Source organism: Papaver somniferum, chromosome 2 (assembly GCF_003573695.1).
Source record: "Papaver somniferum cultivar HN1 chromosome 2, ASM357369v1, whole genome shotgun sequence".
Classification (NCBI taxonomy): domain Eukaryota; kingdom Viridiplantae; phylum Streptophyta; class Magnoliopsida; order Ranunculales; family Papaveraceae; genus Papaver; species Papaver somniferum.
In genome coordinates, this window is record NC_039359.1 from 27,764,230 (window position 1) to 27,781,452 (window position 17,223).

The 17,223-nt window shown below is 35.1% G+C and overlaps 2 protein-coding genes and 1 long non-coding RNA gene across 3 annotated transcripts; 2 read left to right on the top strand and 1 right to left on the bottom strand.

Moving 5' to 3' along the window:
• Positions 1–6,081: 6,081 nt before the first annotated feature.
• LOC113350784 (protein ELC-like) lies at positions 6,082–7,095 on the top strand. Its single transcript, XM_026594902.1, has one exon. It carries the CDS (start codon positions 6,082–6,084, stop codon positions 7,093–7,095), a length of 1,014 nt encoding a protein of 337 aa, XP_026450687.1.
• Positions 7,096–9,357: 2,262 nt separating this feature from the next.
• Positions 9,358–11,684, bottom strand: LOC113350785. The gene is made up of 6 exons (XM_026594904.1): positions 11,635–11,684; positions 11,154–11,504; positions 10,960–11,056; positions 10,373–10,866; positions 10,145–10,235; positions 9,358–9,945 (listed from the first exon to the last, which is right to left on the bottom strand). The coding sequence occupies exons 1-6, from the start codon at positions 11,682–11,684 to the stop codon at positions 9,358–9,360; spliced, it is 1,671 nt and encodes a 556-aa protein (XP_026450689.1).
• Positions 11,685–14,953: 3,269 nt separating this feature from the next.
• On the top strand, positions 14,954–16,980 carry LOC113347203. Its single transcript, XR_003358813.1, has 2 exons — positions 14,954–15,384; positions 16,581–16,980. It is a non-coding gene; the product is annotated as an uncharacterized LOC113347203 (long non-coding RNA).
• Positions 16,981–17,223: the final 243 nt, after the last annotated feature.

Consider the following 17,223-nt stretch of genomic DNA (forward strand, 5'->3'; position numbering starts at 1 on the left):
CGATTCGGAAAATTTTGTTCACCTGGTTTTTAAGTTTTCAGAATGGGTTTATAATTATACTTTTCAAGTCCGATTCTGACAAAACAAAAAAATCAGGAGTTTAGGAATCAGTTTATGTGGGCATCATATGTAATCCGATTCTTGTGAGGAAAAGTGCCAATGTTCCTATATTTTTTTTGACAAGAATCGGATTATAAGTGACATATTAAAAACCGATTATTGAGAGGCAGATTTTGACAACCTTCATAATCGGTTTATATTGGCATCACATGTAATACGATTCTTACAAGTAAAAGTGGTAGTTCTTCTGTAACTTTTTTTTGCCGAGAATCGGATCACATGTGCAATATTAAAATATGATTATTGATAGGCACATATTTTATGATTTTGCAAGGACACATTCTAACTATGTGGAAATACCTAAACTCCGATTGTTTGAATTGAATTTGAAAAAAATAGCCGTTGAGTCTTTATCTATATAAATACAACCTCTTTGAGACACTCCTACATCACATACTTAGCCTAGAAAATGGAGTGGGATCTGGAAGTAGACGTGAAATGGGGACCGTACGAAGATTTAAGTCTCGGTAAATCGTTTGCTAATACGTTCCGTGAACGTCCGAATGAAATCTATTCAATGTTTTGGAAGAGAGTTAAAGAGTTCTTTTACGGGCGTACCGGGAATCCCAATAACCTCAAATGGAGAGATTTGACATTTCGATTCAACTACATAAAAAGTGCAATGCGAGAGTATGTTAAAGTTAGAAATATGGTTTACCAACATCATCCACAAGCTCTTCCTAGAGAAAAAGTGAATAATACGATTATATTTCTATTTATACTTATGTCATCATTAATAATTGCATACTAACATTTAAGAATTCATTGAATTTCAGCTGGAACGTTTCAATGGGCTATGGAGAATTAGTAATGGGGAAACTAAGTTCATTCACCACAAAGAATATACGATGTTGTAACGACGTGCTCGGAGGTTCATTGACGAAAATTTGATGTGTCAAATTCTAGAATACCCATACTGAATCCTATATATGTAATTCACTAATTTCCTAAACTATGTAATGGATATTTTGTTTATGAAAGTAATGTATAATCGGATTATGTGGACATCCATAAACACCGATTTCTACAATCGGTTTATATGAGTATTGAAAAAACCCAATTTTGGGTTTACTTCGCCATTTGAAAAAATTCAACCCAGAATCGGTTTAACACTGCACTAACATCAACCGATTCTGGATCGAGTTTTGAAAAAAAAATTCAAGTTTTGATGATGAATTAATGGTAGTTGATTTCAGGGTTAACTTGATTAAACATCATTTAATCACCCAAATTAGTACTAATCAATCAGGGTAGTTTTGCCATTTAGTAAAATAATTGGATAAGGGATTATCCATTTTACTTTAAAATATTCTTTTTTGTCTTCTAGTCGTAGGGCCAAATTAATCACAATAGGCCCCAATTTAGCCAGGTAAAAGATATTCTACAATTTTTTTAGTTAAATGTTTCGCTTGATGGCCAATTTGAAGGCTTAGTTTGGTATTGCTGCGGCTTTTGCAAAAGCACTTTTCTGCTGTGCGTTGATGTGTTGTGCTGTGAGAAAAAAGCAGTTAGACATTTGGTAAAATTAATCAAAATTAAGCTGATTAAAAAAGAAGAACGCGCAGTTCGGGGATACTTTTATTAATTGGGGAGATGAATTAATATTCTCATCCAATAGTTCCTGCTAAGGGGTGATTTTTGGGTATGAGAATACTAAAATACCCTTTAGTATTTTAATTTCTTTTCTTCTTCTCTTTTCTTTCGATTTTCCTTTTCTTCTCTTCTCCTTCTCTGCCGGCTCCTCTCTTTGATTTTCGTTTTCTTCATCACCGTTTTCAACACGATTTCATCGTTGTATCAAAAATTTCTTTGACGACTAATTTATTAAATAAATATACCTCCTTGAAAGAAACCCGATCATCGATTTGTTTTAAAAGAATTCGTTTATGTTAAGAATAAAAAATTGTAACTGTAAATTTTCAATTTCAGTTAATACCGGCATTGTATTTCATGAATACCATGCCGAAATTTAGTGTCGGCATGGTTTTTAGGATGAATACCATGCCGATGTCTTGTGTCGGCATGGTTTTTAAGATGAATACCATGCCTATATCTTGATAGCTCAGAAAGTCTGTCTCAAAATTTGTTTGTGCCGGTTTGGTCGATTGCCAAGTGTACCGTGCCGATTTTAGGAATAAAACATACAGAAAGTCTTGCATCATGTGCCGGCATGCTCGATAATGATCTTTCTATGCAGGCAGTGTACTTACAATTTCATAATTGGGGGATATTGTGTATTGGCATGGTGAAAGTATGCATACCATGCCGATTTGGTCCCTGCCGGCGTGTATTCGTATTTTTACCATGCCAACACTGAGTTTTTCAGGCACAACAATGGAGAATTCAATGAGAAAACAAATCAAATTTCAATACATTAATACCTATATATGAGTAATTGGAGTACTCATATGTTCAGCTGGTTTACTTTCCTGGGTTGGTTTTTCACCTAAACCTTCATGATCATAAATATCTTGATTTGATGTTGCTGCATCAACAAATTCAATGATAATGATTTATTCTAATGATTATTAACTTAACTAATTATATTTAACCACTAAACATGAATAGTAAGGGGTAGATTAGAAACTAAATAAAACATCTGGATAGGGGGTGACCTTGATTTACTATTTAAATCCCGTTTTTGTCTTTTTCTTGTATCCCCCAATTGCGAGTTCAAAAAAAAATCAAAGCGTGTTTGGTAAATTATCAGATTCAACCATTGTTGTTGTGTCAAATGACGAAAAACAGACATTTCTCTGAAAATAGTTTTATTCAATTTTACTGGTTTTAAAATAGTTCACTTTGTTACTATTAAATATAAATATATATCATACCAAATTTACTAATTGTCACTACTATTATGATTGTTAAAAACAAATATTTTACTTAACTACTTTTTAATATGTATATATATATATATATATATATATATATAATTTTCAAACAAAAAATCAAACTAAAATTAAGTGATTATTTAATATTTGTTTTTATTTTCATTATTGACAAGTTAAATGAAATGGTATATAAAATACTTTGACAATAAAATATAACTTTGGAGGCTTATGGAGATATGTCTTTGGTAAAGATCTGCTTAGCGTGTGTCGGGCGCTACTTAGAATAGAGATAGTAAGACTAGGAGAATGTTTTATAGCGCTGCGACATTCTGATCGACCCGCTTGGCTACTCACGTAGGAAGCTCAGTTATTAGGCGCATTCCTCTTCACGTTTGGGAGAAGGAACCGACAAGCTTGTCAGAAAAGGAAAATTGTACGTATATGTGTTAAGCATAAGAAGAAAACTTGGGTTAGCTCTGCGTCTGGTAATCTTGGATCCTTATTTAGTGGGTCCCGTTGTATTTAAAGAATAAAATGTAAAAAATAAAAAATTGATTGTATATAACTTTAAGGATAACTTTTTCCATTTATAAAATAAAGTAGGGATAAAAAAAGATAAACCATGCATTAAATTTAGATGGGACCAAAACTTATGCCTTTGTAGCTTTTAAAAGTGGAAGCTCCTCCACCTCAGCTTTTTTAAGTTAAGGAATTTGGAAAGTGCTTTGGAAAAAAACTTTTTAATTTTCTTTTACCAAACACTAATTTCAAAAATTATTGACATATATAGGTTTTGAAAGTGCTTTTGGAAAAATAAAAGCATTACAAACTCAACCTTAATCATCAAAAGCTGAGTCTGTACTTCTGGTCGAGAACGTCTTTCAGTTAGGATGAATCATGTTAAAGAATTTCATGGACTTAAAAATCATAATCAACAAATTTTATCATGTTGATGGGCTAGCTAGTCCATATATCAATTAACAAGTGTACACAGTGAAACCTTAAAAAAACAGGCCATCCTACAGAATATGCCATTGTCTTAAAATCACCCCTTAGTTTATTTGGAAACCTGTTTTAAGGCATGCTGAATTTTTTTGAGGCATACTAAATAATGGCAAAATAGGGTCATTAAATAAAAAACAACATCACCCCTTATCCACCCTTTTTGATAATGGCATAACTTCTCTTACATAATTAGTGTTAATGATTACGATTATATTTGATTAATTAGAAATTTTAAGCATTGATTAAAAATTAAATTATTATTGGTAAATTAGTAGAGAAATCAAATTTATGTGAGAGAGTTCGGATTTTTGAGAGGAAGAAGAAGAAGAAGTGAAAAAAAACTTGGGTTTTGAGATCTTAGTGATTAGAAGTGACCAAAATGTGTGATTCAAATAAGAGGTAAAATTCTCTACGAGGTTTAATGTCCTTTTTATAAGTTGAATCTATCAAAAAATTTAGTTTTTAAAACCCAGATCTACTGACCAGATGAACGATTAAAACCCAAATCTAATGACCAGATGGACGGTTCGGCGGACAAGTTATCAGCCGAACTTCAGTCTGTGACTGACGAATTTAGGTTCGGCTTATTCGAACAAAATCTATTAAAGTCGCATCAGCCGAACATAGTGTTTATGTAAATCATATACTAGGTTCGGCTCAAAATTGATATTCCAAGATCAGCCAAACTGATCTTCTGAAAATTTAAAATGAAGAACAAGGCTAGGTTCGGCTGATTCAGACAAAATCTAGCAAAGTCGCATTAATCGAACATAGTGTTTCTCTAAATCATATAATAGGTTCGGCTCAAAATTGATATTCCAAGATCAACTGAATTGATCTTCTGGGAACCCTAATTTCATCTTTGAAATCATATTCTATCGATCAAACAAAATAAAATCAATCAAAACAAGATGGGTTTGTTACAAATATGTTCTTAAATACATCTGAGAGCAATTGAGGTTTGGATTTCGCGCTCCAATATTGCTCACTTGGATTCGTGTTTCCTTTGCTTGATTGAATTGGAGTCCAAGATGTTCAAGTTTAAAGGTTATTTTGATTTTTGATTTTAGGTTTTTGAGGATAAGGGCACTCTAGTAATTTAAATTGTTTAAGGATATGTAAGTAATTGCACTACCTTTAAACACCCCTTATAAACCCACCCTAGACGGGATAATGAATGAATATGTCTCAAGAAAATTCAGCATGCCTCAAAACAGGTTTCTTTATTTATACTACCTGGGCCTCAATGAAAAATGTAAAGAGGCCTCAAAGAAAAATGAAAAGAAGGTACCTACAACTCTTCTAATTTGGCAGATGCACTTTGATTCTCAACACAAAATGAAGCTTTGGAATCTTTTGGTGGCGGCGATTCTCTGGTGTGTATGAAAGGAACAAAATTCTCGTGTTTTCTCTAGTAAAGCGCAGACGACTGAACAGGTTATTCACATGGTAAAATACTGTTTATTTCAATGAGCTTTAGTCATCAAGGATTTCGAAGATGTGACTTTTGACTCAGTTGTTAATAACCGGTACACAGTGTATTTTGATCCTCCATAGTTTCTTTTGTAGGAGTTTTTTATTTGTTTGTTTTTTTGACTTGCTTGCTTTGTTCTGCGAGTCCTTTTTTCTTTTTTCTCACTTTTTTCTTTTGGGTGGTTCAAACCTTTTGTAACCTTTTCTGATCAATGAAATGTTCTTTATCGATCAAAAAAAAAATGAAAAAAACAATACGATACTACTAGAATTGTATTCAAAGTTCCACTGTGATTCAAGCGCTTGTGTAAATATGCATACCTCAACAGTCCACATAGTTGTTGTAATATTTGTAAACAATGTCTCAATTGACTTGGTCTTTAAATTTAAATTATTAGAGTAGAAATTTGCAGTGGAAGTATCAACCATGATGAATCCCATGACCATGTCTTTATGGATAAAACTTTAACCAACTAGGAACCTGCCATGCAAATTTCGTGATTGACTTTCACTTTTGAGTCCTATTCTATTCGATACAATTACGTAAAGAGACAACATGAAACGTAACTAAATATGTACGCATAGTCACATAAGGATCCACTTAGATCTCCTTCTGTTTCCTTCATTTTGTTTAGTGTAGCTATTAAAAATGGCATTCTTAACTTCAACTCAAATTATTGATGCCGCTCTCCGTTGCGATGGACCTCATTCACTATCCTACAAACACGACAATCTCAAATGGCTTATTCGGCAACACTTCCTGTCTCTGCTGAATAATTTTCCATCTCTCAAACCTTCTATTGATACCTTCACATACGACGAGGGAACCACTGTCAAGCTTCTGGTTGCAACCGGCTATTTCCCCGTGTCTCCTAATATTCATCTCGCTATATGGATCCATGAGAGTTATCCCTTTGTTGCACCTTTTGTGCTTCTTTCATCAGCTTCGACCTCCAAAACTTCTCACGCCCACCCTTTTGTTTCTCCTTTAGGGGAGGTCTTCATCCCTTACCTGCATTTATGGAATCACCCACAATCCAATCTCTTGGACTTAGCACGCAGCCTGGTTCACATATTCACATACCAGCATCCTTTTGCTCCACCAGAACCCCCTAGGCCTAGTTTTATAGATACTTCTCTAGTCTCAAAGATGGAGGCACTCAACTTTCTCTATATTGCTCTTCACCGCGACATCATAGCGTCAACTGACAAGGCGAATGACGATATTGATTCTCTGTCTAGCTTGCAGGCCGAGCTTGTTCGCCGGGAGGAGATTCTGAACATTGAGCTGGGGGAATCTAGATACGAAAGATTGTGCTTGAAGGAAACGGTGCGAGATTTGGCATTTGAAGCAGATGTACTAATGAATTGGTTGAAATTTAACGATCATAGAAATTCTCAAAACAATATAGCCAAAGATAGTATTGAAGATGCATTTGAAGCCGCTGACGAGGAGTCCAATCAAATCCTAAATCTCTCATCTGAAGACAAAGCCATTGAAGATCTGTTGTATGTGCTAGAAACGGCACTGCAACAAGGAGTAGTACCCTTTGACAAGTATCTAAAGCAAGTTAGAACTCTGTCAAGGGAGCAATTCTTTCATAGAGCTAAGATAGTGAAACTAAGAGGCTCAGACATGCTTTATCAGTTAGATGAGCCTTAATTACGGGAATGTTACCTAATGTTTCTAAGTCCTTAGTTCGTAAGAGGAAATATTTCAGCTTTGTTTTCTGTTATTGTCCAAAGTAAGCAAAGAGGAAATGATTTTTCTGCATATAGGGTCAAGATTATTGATATCAACAACGACGTCTTTTTCAGATGAAATTATTGAATGTTCAAACTTCATTAGTCAAACCAAGATAAACAAATCTCATGGTTATCTAAATTCATCCCTTTGTTTTTAAATATTTGGTCAGCAACATCGTTTGGAGGACTAATTAAAAATTGTCACGGAGAAAACAATGTAGGAATAATTGTCTTTGTGAGGATCAATTATTCAAGAAACCCAGTGTACTCCAATTTTCAAAATGCTCACTCATTATGTGGTACAGGACTATAGGAGATATGGAATGACGTCCAACATTACCATTATAGCACAAAATCAGGCTAGACAAGAACATGCGGTCAATAACAGTAAGTAATCGATCCAGGCGTTACCGAACACGGAATGACAAATAATGTCTCATGTCTTGTTGGCCAAATGGTGGAATTTTAGGAACATCTGCGTGTAATCTGATTCGATGAGTTGCATTCAAGCTTTTCAAAATGAGAGTTTATCTTGGTAATTAAATCAGAAGTGGAGATTGGCGAGGAATTTCTACTCCAATGTTCGCTACATTCATAAATATAGGGAAGTTAATTTTTCTGCAGATGCTTCGGCAAAGCAAGCATGTTTGCTAGATGAGGACATTTTTGAGTTTTATGAGGGGAGGCCAATTTCTATGCTTCTGGTGGAATGGCCGGGTGAGGTTTATTTTCGTTTTAAATAGGCTAGTTTTGATGGTAGCCCTTGGCTAACTCATTACAACCTTGGATCTGTATAGTTTTTGCTTTTTTTTTTTTATCTATTTCATTGACCGGGTAAAAAAAAGTCTTGCTGTTTCATTGGCATATAAATACACTGTCAAGCGTCAAATTAACAACACAATGTCCTAAAAATCACTTCACAGGGTCCGGTGACTTCCTCCAGTCCCAAGTTCATTCCCATGTACTGATGGCAATGTCGGAAAGAAAAAAGGGTGTTTTACAAAATGGTCACACCGTCCTTAATTGTTTTACAAATTGATCATATTTTAAATTAGGGATTACAAACTGGTATTTCTCCATCCGACACACAAAAGTTGAAAAAAACGGTAAACTATCTGCCTAATATACCCCTAAGTCTCTTGTAACCATGGTAGTTGAACCATGGTTAACATACGTCTATGTGGCAGATCTATGCATCCGTGGCACTGACACGCCACCTGATAGCTTGAAGACGTGGCAATCCACGTGGCACTGTTACACATGGCATTTTCTATGTGGTTGAAAATGTGACCGTTCCCAACGGCTTGATCTGCCTTTCCCTTCAATATAAAACCACACACACCTGCAGACAGAACTAACACTCATTCATTATCATTCACAATCCTCATATACTAACATGTTTAGAATGGGTGGTGGCAAGATGGAAGAATATTGCAGCAGCAGTTCAGGGGAGACTTCAAGTAGCAAGTACAAGATCAGCAGCATCAAAAGCCATTGTTTTATGTGTGAGAAAGGTATGCATGAGGCAATAGACTGTCCATGGATATATTCTAGATGCAAAATGGTACCTTGCAATGGTTTGAGGAAGCTGTTGAAAGCCCAAACTGATGATCATCCTGGTGAGAAGTTCTTCAGCTGCTCCATATGCCCATACTTTGAGTGGTTTGCAGATGCTACAACACCTGGAAAAGCAATGCAAATTCAGCTTCCATCTCCACTTTCCTGCTTTGCTTGTGGTGACAAAAGCCATACAAAAATCAACTGTCCATGGGCTAATCAACCCTGCAAAAAGAAGAAATGTAAGGGCACAATAACATTAAAAATATGTAATAATGAACATAACTCTGGAATAACTTACCTCAAATGTACCAACTGTCTGGAGTTTCAATGGCTTTTTGATGCTCTTTTCCATGAAACCAAAGCTGCAACCCTGAAAATGGCAGAACTATGCAAGCAGATAGGCAATCTGAGTATGTAAAATGTAATCAGTGGCAATGACCCATGAACAATCAATAAAGATAGAAAATTAATTTAATTACATATATTACCCATTAATAATTAATATAAGTCTGTTTGAGTTAAGTTACTGCAAACAGATGCAGTGAAATCCATTCAAACATCCATTGAAACAAGCAAAAAAACAACAAGGTAGTTAAACTGAGCTAAACCCAACACAACATCATTGAGTAGCAGAGAAGGTGACCTTCTTTGTCTTTGGTTTAGGGACTGTGAATATTTGAGAAAGAGTCTGAGACAACCCAACAACACCACTAATGGTCTGGTTCAATGTCTGTTGTACAGATCTACCACCAGACCTACCTCCCCTAGATCCTCTCCCACCTCTTGAACCCCTTCCACCTCTAGATCCATAAAATACAGTGGTAGGCTGAGAAGATGATGTAGTTGTTGGCTGAGAAGATGATCTAGTGCTAGGCTGAGAAGATGATGCAGTGGTAGGCTGAGAAGATGATGCAGATCCTTTTGCTCTTCCCCTCTTACTTGCCCTTCTACTGGTATTAAGCTCTGCAGGATCTGGGTAAGTAGTCTTGTGACTTCCTCCTTCCATCATGGTTCTCTGTCTTTTTGTTTTTTGATTGGATCCAACTGGTGCACCAGCACATGTCCTCCTGTTGTGACCAGGCATCTTGCATCTCTTACAAGTTCTGACCACCTTCTCACTGTGAGGTTCATCATGTGTTTTCTTCCTTTTCTTGCAAGGCCTCCCTGGTTTCCTCATATCTATGGATGGGTTGATTTCTACCAATGGCTGCAAAATGAAATGAGAAGGAAGATAAGTATCTATAAGTAAAGTATATATGAAACAACATGAAAACCCTAAACTTAAAATACTATTTTCCAAAAAGCAGAAGATTCCCTACAATAATATTGTTAAATGACATCAAAATACATTAAAGGACAAAGGGAAAAAGGACAAAATGTGAAAAGTTAAAAAAGAAACATCATACCTCAAGCCACTCTTCTTTTCCAATAAATAACCCCATCTCAGGTGCATAAATTTCCTTGTAAGATTCCATATGATAGTACTTGCTGCAATAACTGCATAAATAACTAGAGCAATAATAAGTGAGAAATAGGTTACCATTACAACTAACAACCCAAAAATAAATGCACAACAACTAAAACAGATGCATTAAACCAGTGCAATAATAAGTGTAGTAGGTTAGAAATCTCACTCTGCCCGATTGATTCTCATGTCCATGAGCACACACGCTGCATGTTGACATACAAAGCCTCTAAGTTGCCATTGAAAACAGGAACAAGTCTTCTCAACCACATCAACTTGAAATATAGCATTGGTCTTTGAAGTCACTTCATATAACTCATCAATAATAGCTCCATTAACCCTGAATGCTCCAAAACATTTCTTCATCTCATCAATCAAGTCTTGAGCAGTTGGCACCAACTTACCATCTTCCCAATTTGCACTCACATTTCTTCTTTTATACATAGTACCCATAACTAGCTGGCCATACATCATTCCAAGGGTACAAATAGGCTTGTCTCTCATGGGTTTAGCCAAGTTGTTAAAGGACTCTGAGAAATTGTTGTTAAGGTCCTCACAACATGCAGATGGGTCAAAGAAATCCCTAGACCATTGTTCTGGTTTTTTCTTCATCATGTAAGCTGCAGCAGCTGGTGACAACTTGATCAGATCATCCATATTGGCCTACACATACCATAAACAAGATTAATTAAATTCAAATCCATAATTAACATGACTAAAAAGAACTGACAACAGTGAATTAGGAAGAAATATTACCTTCCAAAGTCTCTTCTTGTAGCATTTTGCAGTATTGTATACAAGGTATTGCAACTTTGATCCTTTGAAGTGAGTCTTAAAGTTCTTGAACATATGACTGGTTGTAAAATATCATTTCAGTTAGAGTTCTTAAATAATAAATGTTTAAAGAATAACAAGGTTTCCTTTAAATAATAAAATATTGTAAGACTCACCGAAGGCAGTATCTTTTAAAGTGTTCTTTGAAAACCTCATCCAATGACTCTTGGAGACCTTTTTGCCTGTCTGAGATAAAGGTTATCTTCCCAGCTGGATGGTCTTCATTAAGTGGCTTCAGCTCTTTCATAAATAAGTGCCAGTTTTCACCACATTCATTCCTCACCACCTTTATGGCTAGATTAACAATCCCATTCTGTCCATTTAAACCTGTAGCTGCCATTAGACATCCACCATATTTTCTATTCAAGTGGCAGGCATCAAAACCAACGAATGGTCTACCACCATCCTTCCATCCTTGAATTGGTGCTGCAAATGCAATCATCATGGACTCAAAACATTTGTCCTCACTGAAACAAACATAATCATAAGACATAAGTTAGCATAGTATTTTATGTGGTTATACATAATACATAAGCAAATTATAGTACTGTTACTATACCAAATAAACTAACCTATTAAAGTTAGATTGAAACTTACCTTCCAAAAGAGTAATTTGCAACAGATCCAGGATTAGTTGCTTTTACCATGTTACAAAAGGCTGGAATCAGCTTATAAGATTCATCATAGCTCCATTGAGTCTTTCTAAAGTCATAATTCTTTCTCTCCAAGCAACATGATATGGAACATTGGTGTTGTAAGTAGTAAAAAATTGATCTTTCAGTGCATATGGCAGTGGCATTGCATCTCCTCTTTTTATCTTGTCATACAAATACTCAGCAACAAATTATGCATTAACTGCTTTATTCATGGTCTTCAGTTGAGTGCTACATGTATGCTTTAAGTTGAAACTCCTCACAGTAAAAGTTGGTTCACCCTGGTAACACTTGCCCAGATAAAGAACTTGCAGTCTCGAGATTTGTTGAACCTGCATATTACTTTAATCCTATCATTGTCATTGGGCTTAAGCTTGTACTGGAATATCTTCTTAATGGCATAACCCATTAGGTGCTTCTTGAAGTCATCTTTGTCCATAAACTGCATTCCCACAAACATTGTGTCAACATCAACCATGAGTAATGTATTCCCATCAGCATCAGGAAACAAATCTCCATTGCCATCTGCATCAATATCTGGACCATGTATTTGCTCAAACTGGTTGTACCATGGATTAGGTTTCTGATGAGTTGGCTCATTACCACACTCATTGGGTCCTTGTACTTCTGTTACACCTACATACACATAAGGACTTGGTTTGTCAGTTCTTTCATATGGAAGCAAAACAGACTAATGCCATGATTAAAATAAAAAATACCAAAATAAAACCCAATAAGTTAGACAATTACCTTCAGAGATTGAACTGTCCTCACCACTATTTTACTCCTCATTACCTATAGCATCATGAGGAAAAATTGCTTTTCCTTTAGGATCCTCCTGCTCACCTTCCTGCTCCACACCACTTGCTTGTACTTCATGGACTGCTTCCATATACTATTTTGGATGTACAGAGTCAACCCAGTTGTGGTCCTTAAAGTAATTGTTCACAAAGTCACAGTAAACACCAAGGCCCATTTCATCAATATCAGAAACTGGACTACTAGGATCATCATTGGGATGACAAACATCTTCAACATCATTAGGTAGTTGAATGTTCTCATACTCCCTTTCATCTTGGATTGTTTCAGCACTTAAAACAACATTCTCATAATCATCATCATCAACATTCTCATAATCATCATCATCAACATTCACATACTCATCCACATTCTCAAATAACCTCTTGCTACTGCCTTTACATCCAGTAACTGCATCAACAGATCTCTTAATTATCCTTGGACTCCTTCTGACCTGATGTGGTGATGTAAAGCATGTTAACTTCTTCTTAGGTGTGGAAAACATCTCTGGATCAAGTTTGACTGGTGAACAAGCATAGTTAATGCATGTTACTGAACTGCTTGTAACCTTGGATGGTGTTGAGTCCCTCTTGTTTGATATCCCAGAAGATTCAGCACATCCATCACCAGGAGGCACAATCCTGTCACTAACATTGCACCACAAATTTACATACCCTTCCTCATCAACAGCCTTATCCCACATCTCATACCAATGTGAATCATTAACCATATATTCTGGTTTATCATTACCAATCCAAATCACTTCAACCTTCTTATTTGGTGCTAACTTAAAAGAAGCATGAACTTTATCACAAAATCCCTTTAATCCACCAGAATTAACATCCACATTTTCAAAATACTGAACCTTATTTGTCCAAAACCATTCTACCCTAAAACTCCTAGTTGGGTACTTCACATACTTCCTGCACTAAATTGAACTGATAATTATTACCATTTACTAACATATAATCAAACCCTAACACAAATTTTATGAAGAAAATACCAAATCCCCAATTTTTTCATAAATTTAGGGTTTATCAGTAAAAATCAACATTCAGAAAATCAGGGTTTCTGAATCGACTTGATAATCTAAAAAAGCAGTATAACGAGGAAGAGTATTTACCTGGCGATGTTTGTAAACATCTTGATGGTGAAAATTAACACTGATTATCTTCACAGTTCGATAATTGATGCTTCACAACTATGTAAACTCGTATTTCGCTTCACAACTCTAGTAGATCGAGATGAAGAGGAGAATATATTGAATAAATATGTGAAAAAACAAATCGATCTGTAACTGCTTCATGGGATTGCCATCATCTTCTCCATTTCTTCAGAGAAGAATCTATCGAACAGAGGCGGCAAGAAATGAGGTGGGAAATGGTAGCACAATCGTATTTGTGCTAGGGTTTTCTTTTGTTTTGATCCAACGTACCACATTTTTTAGAGATTTGTTAATCGATCCCACACGTGAAAATGCCACGGTTTAGGGGTATTTAGGTAACTTAACATCCCGACAAACGCCTGAAACGTGACATAACTCTGCCGTTACATGTCTAGTGAGTGTTTTGCTAAAAGTTTGTAACAGTGGGATCGATTTGTAAACCTGATTAGCAAAGTGTGACTGTTTTTGTAAATACCCAAGAAAAAAATTGTGGCCTATTATATTTTTATCGCCCCCCCGTTGGGGATGGTTTGAATAATAAGTAGTTTCCAAATAACCATTGTACTTGTACTAACTCTCTAGTAAGGGTTCCTGGATATGGAGAGGGATCTGTAAAAGGCTAAAAACTGTTAGAAACTCTGTTATTGCGAAGTGAGTAGCGGTACTGAATTCGAAAACAGTAAGTCGGTTTATAGATATCTATTTCCCTTTACTGCGATAACAAAAACTGTGTTACTGAATTTGAAAACAGTACTCTGTTTTTGTTATCTATAAGATAACAAAAACTGCATTTGGACAAGTTGAATGCTCTTTACTGCAGTTCCTCGATATCTATTGATAGTCAGGACTCAGGATAAACTTAGATGGAGCCCATATATGTCCTAATGGGCTTTTGAATATTAAATCTGCTTAGGCCTATTCCTATGCACATGTCAAAAAAAACCTGTTTGGCACACCAGGTAGAGGCGAGCATTTGGCTCGTTATCCGCAGATTTAACCGAGACCCACCGTATTTTTGCCGATGAATGCCCAAACCATTCGCTAATGGGTTAGACGCGTATAAGGTTTTTGGAATCCAACGGATTATGGATTGGGTCGGGATGCAACCTTGAAAATTCGGTGGACATCCATAACCGTTAGATTAAGGATATTTATATAGATTTTAATTTCTTGATTGGTCCTAGGCCTACATAATTATTTGTTCTAGGGTCCATCCATATTTTTAGTTTAACCGGAGGTCCAAAATTCTTTAAAACATCGAAAAGACGTTGTAGCCCCTATTCCAAACGTATGTATTCTACATGATCCAAAAACTGATAGAAATTGAAACCCTTTCTTATCATTTTTCAGAGAGAAAAAAAACTCAGAGAAAAAACGAAATCAGTTTTCTCCGTCTCTGATTGATGAAGAGAAACCAATTCAAAAAGTTATCATCGTCTCTGATTGAAGGAGATTAAACCCAAAAAAAAATAATCATACAAACGTAATCAGATCTTCAATTATACTCAAATATCAGTTCAATTAAACCCAAAAATCAACTTCAACCAAGTCAAAAAATCACTTCAATAACCTCTACTGAACCAAAAATGAGTTTCAATTGAAGAACAATGGTTGAAACAAGAAGACAAAGTTCAAGAAATTCGAAAAAACAAAAAGTAGAATCAACATCTAACATCTCGAAAAAATCAGTAACAGAAATTCATAAATCTCCAAAAGCAGTAACGGGTAAACGTATGTTCTTTTCTAGATCCAACATTTTATTCTAAATTTTGATGTGTTGTTATGTTCTAAAAGTGCAGATACCATATACTGTGTTGATTTACTTGATTTATGTGATTTTCAATACATGCAAAGGTAGTTTCTGAAATTGCAGATTGCCTATACTCTATTGATTATGTTCCATTAAATTCTACTGATTACTGATGTTCTCTTATTCGATATTAACAGTGCAAAGGAAGTTTCTAAAAAGTGCAGGATGTCTATATTGTACTGATTGAATTTCTTTAACAATCCTAGAGGTGCAGATAGACTATACTGTGGTTTTGCTATTTTGTCATCTATAAATTAGGGTTGGTAGTTGAAATTCAATGAGTTATTAACATGTACAGATGATAATTTGGTGTATTTTTTGGAATGTAATAGGAAATCAACATTTTGTTTTGGTTTACATTGTTATGTTAGATTTTTAGAGTTTATTCTGAAATTAGGGCAACAATCAGTAAGAGGTGCAGATAGCCTATACTGTGGGGATTTCAGGATACTTGGAAGCGAATAATGATGCAAGACTGTAGATAACCATTGCAATTTTTCATAGGAAATCAAAATTTGTTTTGGTTTACATTGTTATGTTCTAGTGGTTTTTGATTTACTATCTTTAACAGTGCAAATAACCTATACCATAGTTTTGTGTTTATGTTATGATTTTACGTATTATTCTCTTATTTTGTTTTGTTTTGATCTATAAAGATCTAAATATGTTAGCAAATCACGCACAATTTTAATAGATGATCCAGTGTAATCAAGGATCTTTAAATAACAATCCTACCAACTACGTTCTATGAAGAAACAAAATAGTGCTTACACTACACATAACAAGCCAATATATCATTCAGATGCCATAGAAAATAAACATTTTCTGAAATTGCCGGTTTCCTATACTCTATTGATTATGTTCCATTAAATCCTATTGATTTTTGGTGTTCTCTTATTCGATATTAAAAGTGCAAACAAAGCTTCTGAAAAGTGCATGATGTCTATATTATACTGATTGAATTTCTTTAAAAATCCTAGAGGTGCAGATAGAATATACTGTGGTGCAGAAGATATACTGCTAGTTTTTGTATGTAAGCTGGATGTATGGACAATACGGTTCTTATGGTTTCGTGCTTACTTGTATGTTTCTTATCATGTTGCGTTTTGTTTTTCAGCATTTATAATTCATGAAATGCTCATAACATATTAATGGCCAAAGAGGGAGTCTACAGAATAGGATTGCGCTACACTCTTCATAATATATGTATTCTCAATTCATGAGATATACTTGGTAGCGGGTGAGCAAGGAGCTAGAAGTTCTATCAATGGTGAAGAATTGTAAAATTCAATGTTTTGAAATGCAAACCAGCTTTGGCGACTATACCTGAATCATCTACTTGTTAGATGTAATTTAATGTAGCCAAATAATTGATGTTTTGGATAGACAATTAAGAAACAACATTTTATGAACTTAATTTTAGTGTTTGTTGTAATGTTTGTGTACCACCAAAGATATCTTCAGTTGTAAGTTAAGATACACGATCTTAGATTTTTCTCTTATAGTTTTCTTCCATATTTAATTGTTTTTTTTATCTCATCAATTAGACATGCATTTCAATGTGTCTTATACTAGATTTCTAACCAGTGCAACTGATCTTCACTCAATATTTAGGCAGTATAGGGGACTTGCACTCGTTTCTAACCACTACAACAGACGTTTATTGGATTTCTAACCAGTGCAGTGGATCTGGATTTTATTTCTGACAAGTGCAGATGAGTTAAACTCGATTTTTAGGGCGTGCTGAAAAATAAATTATT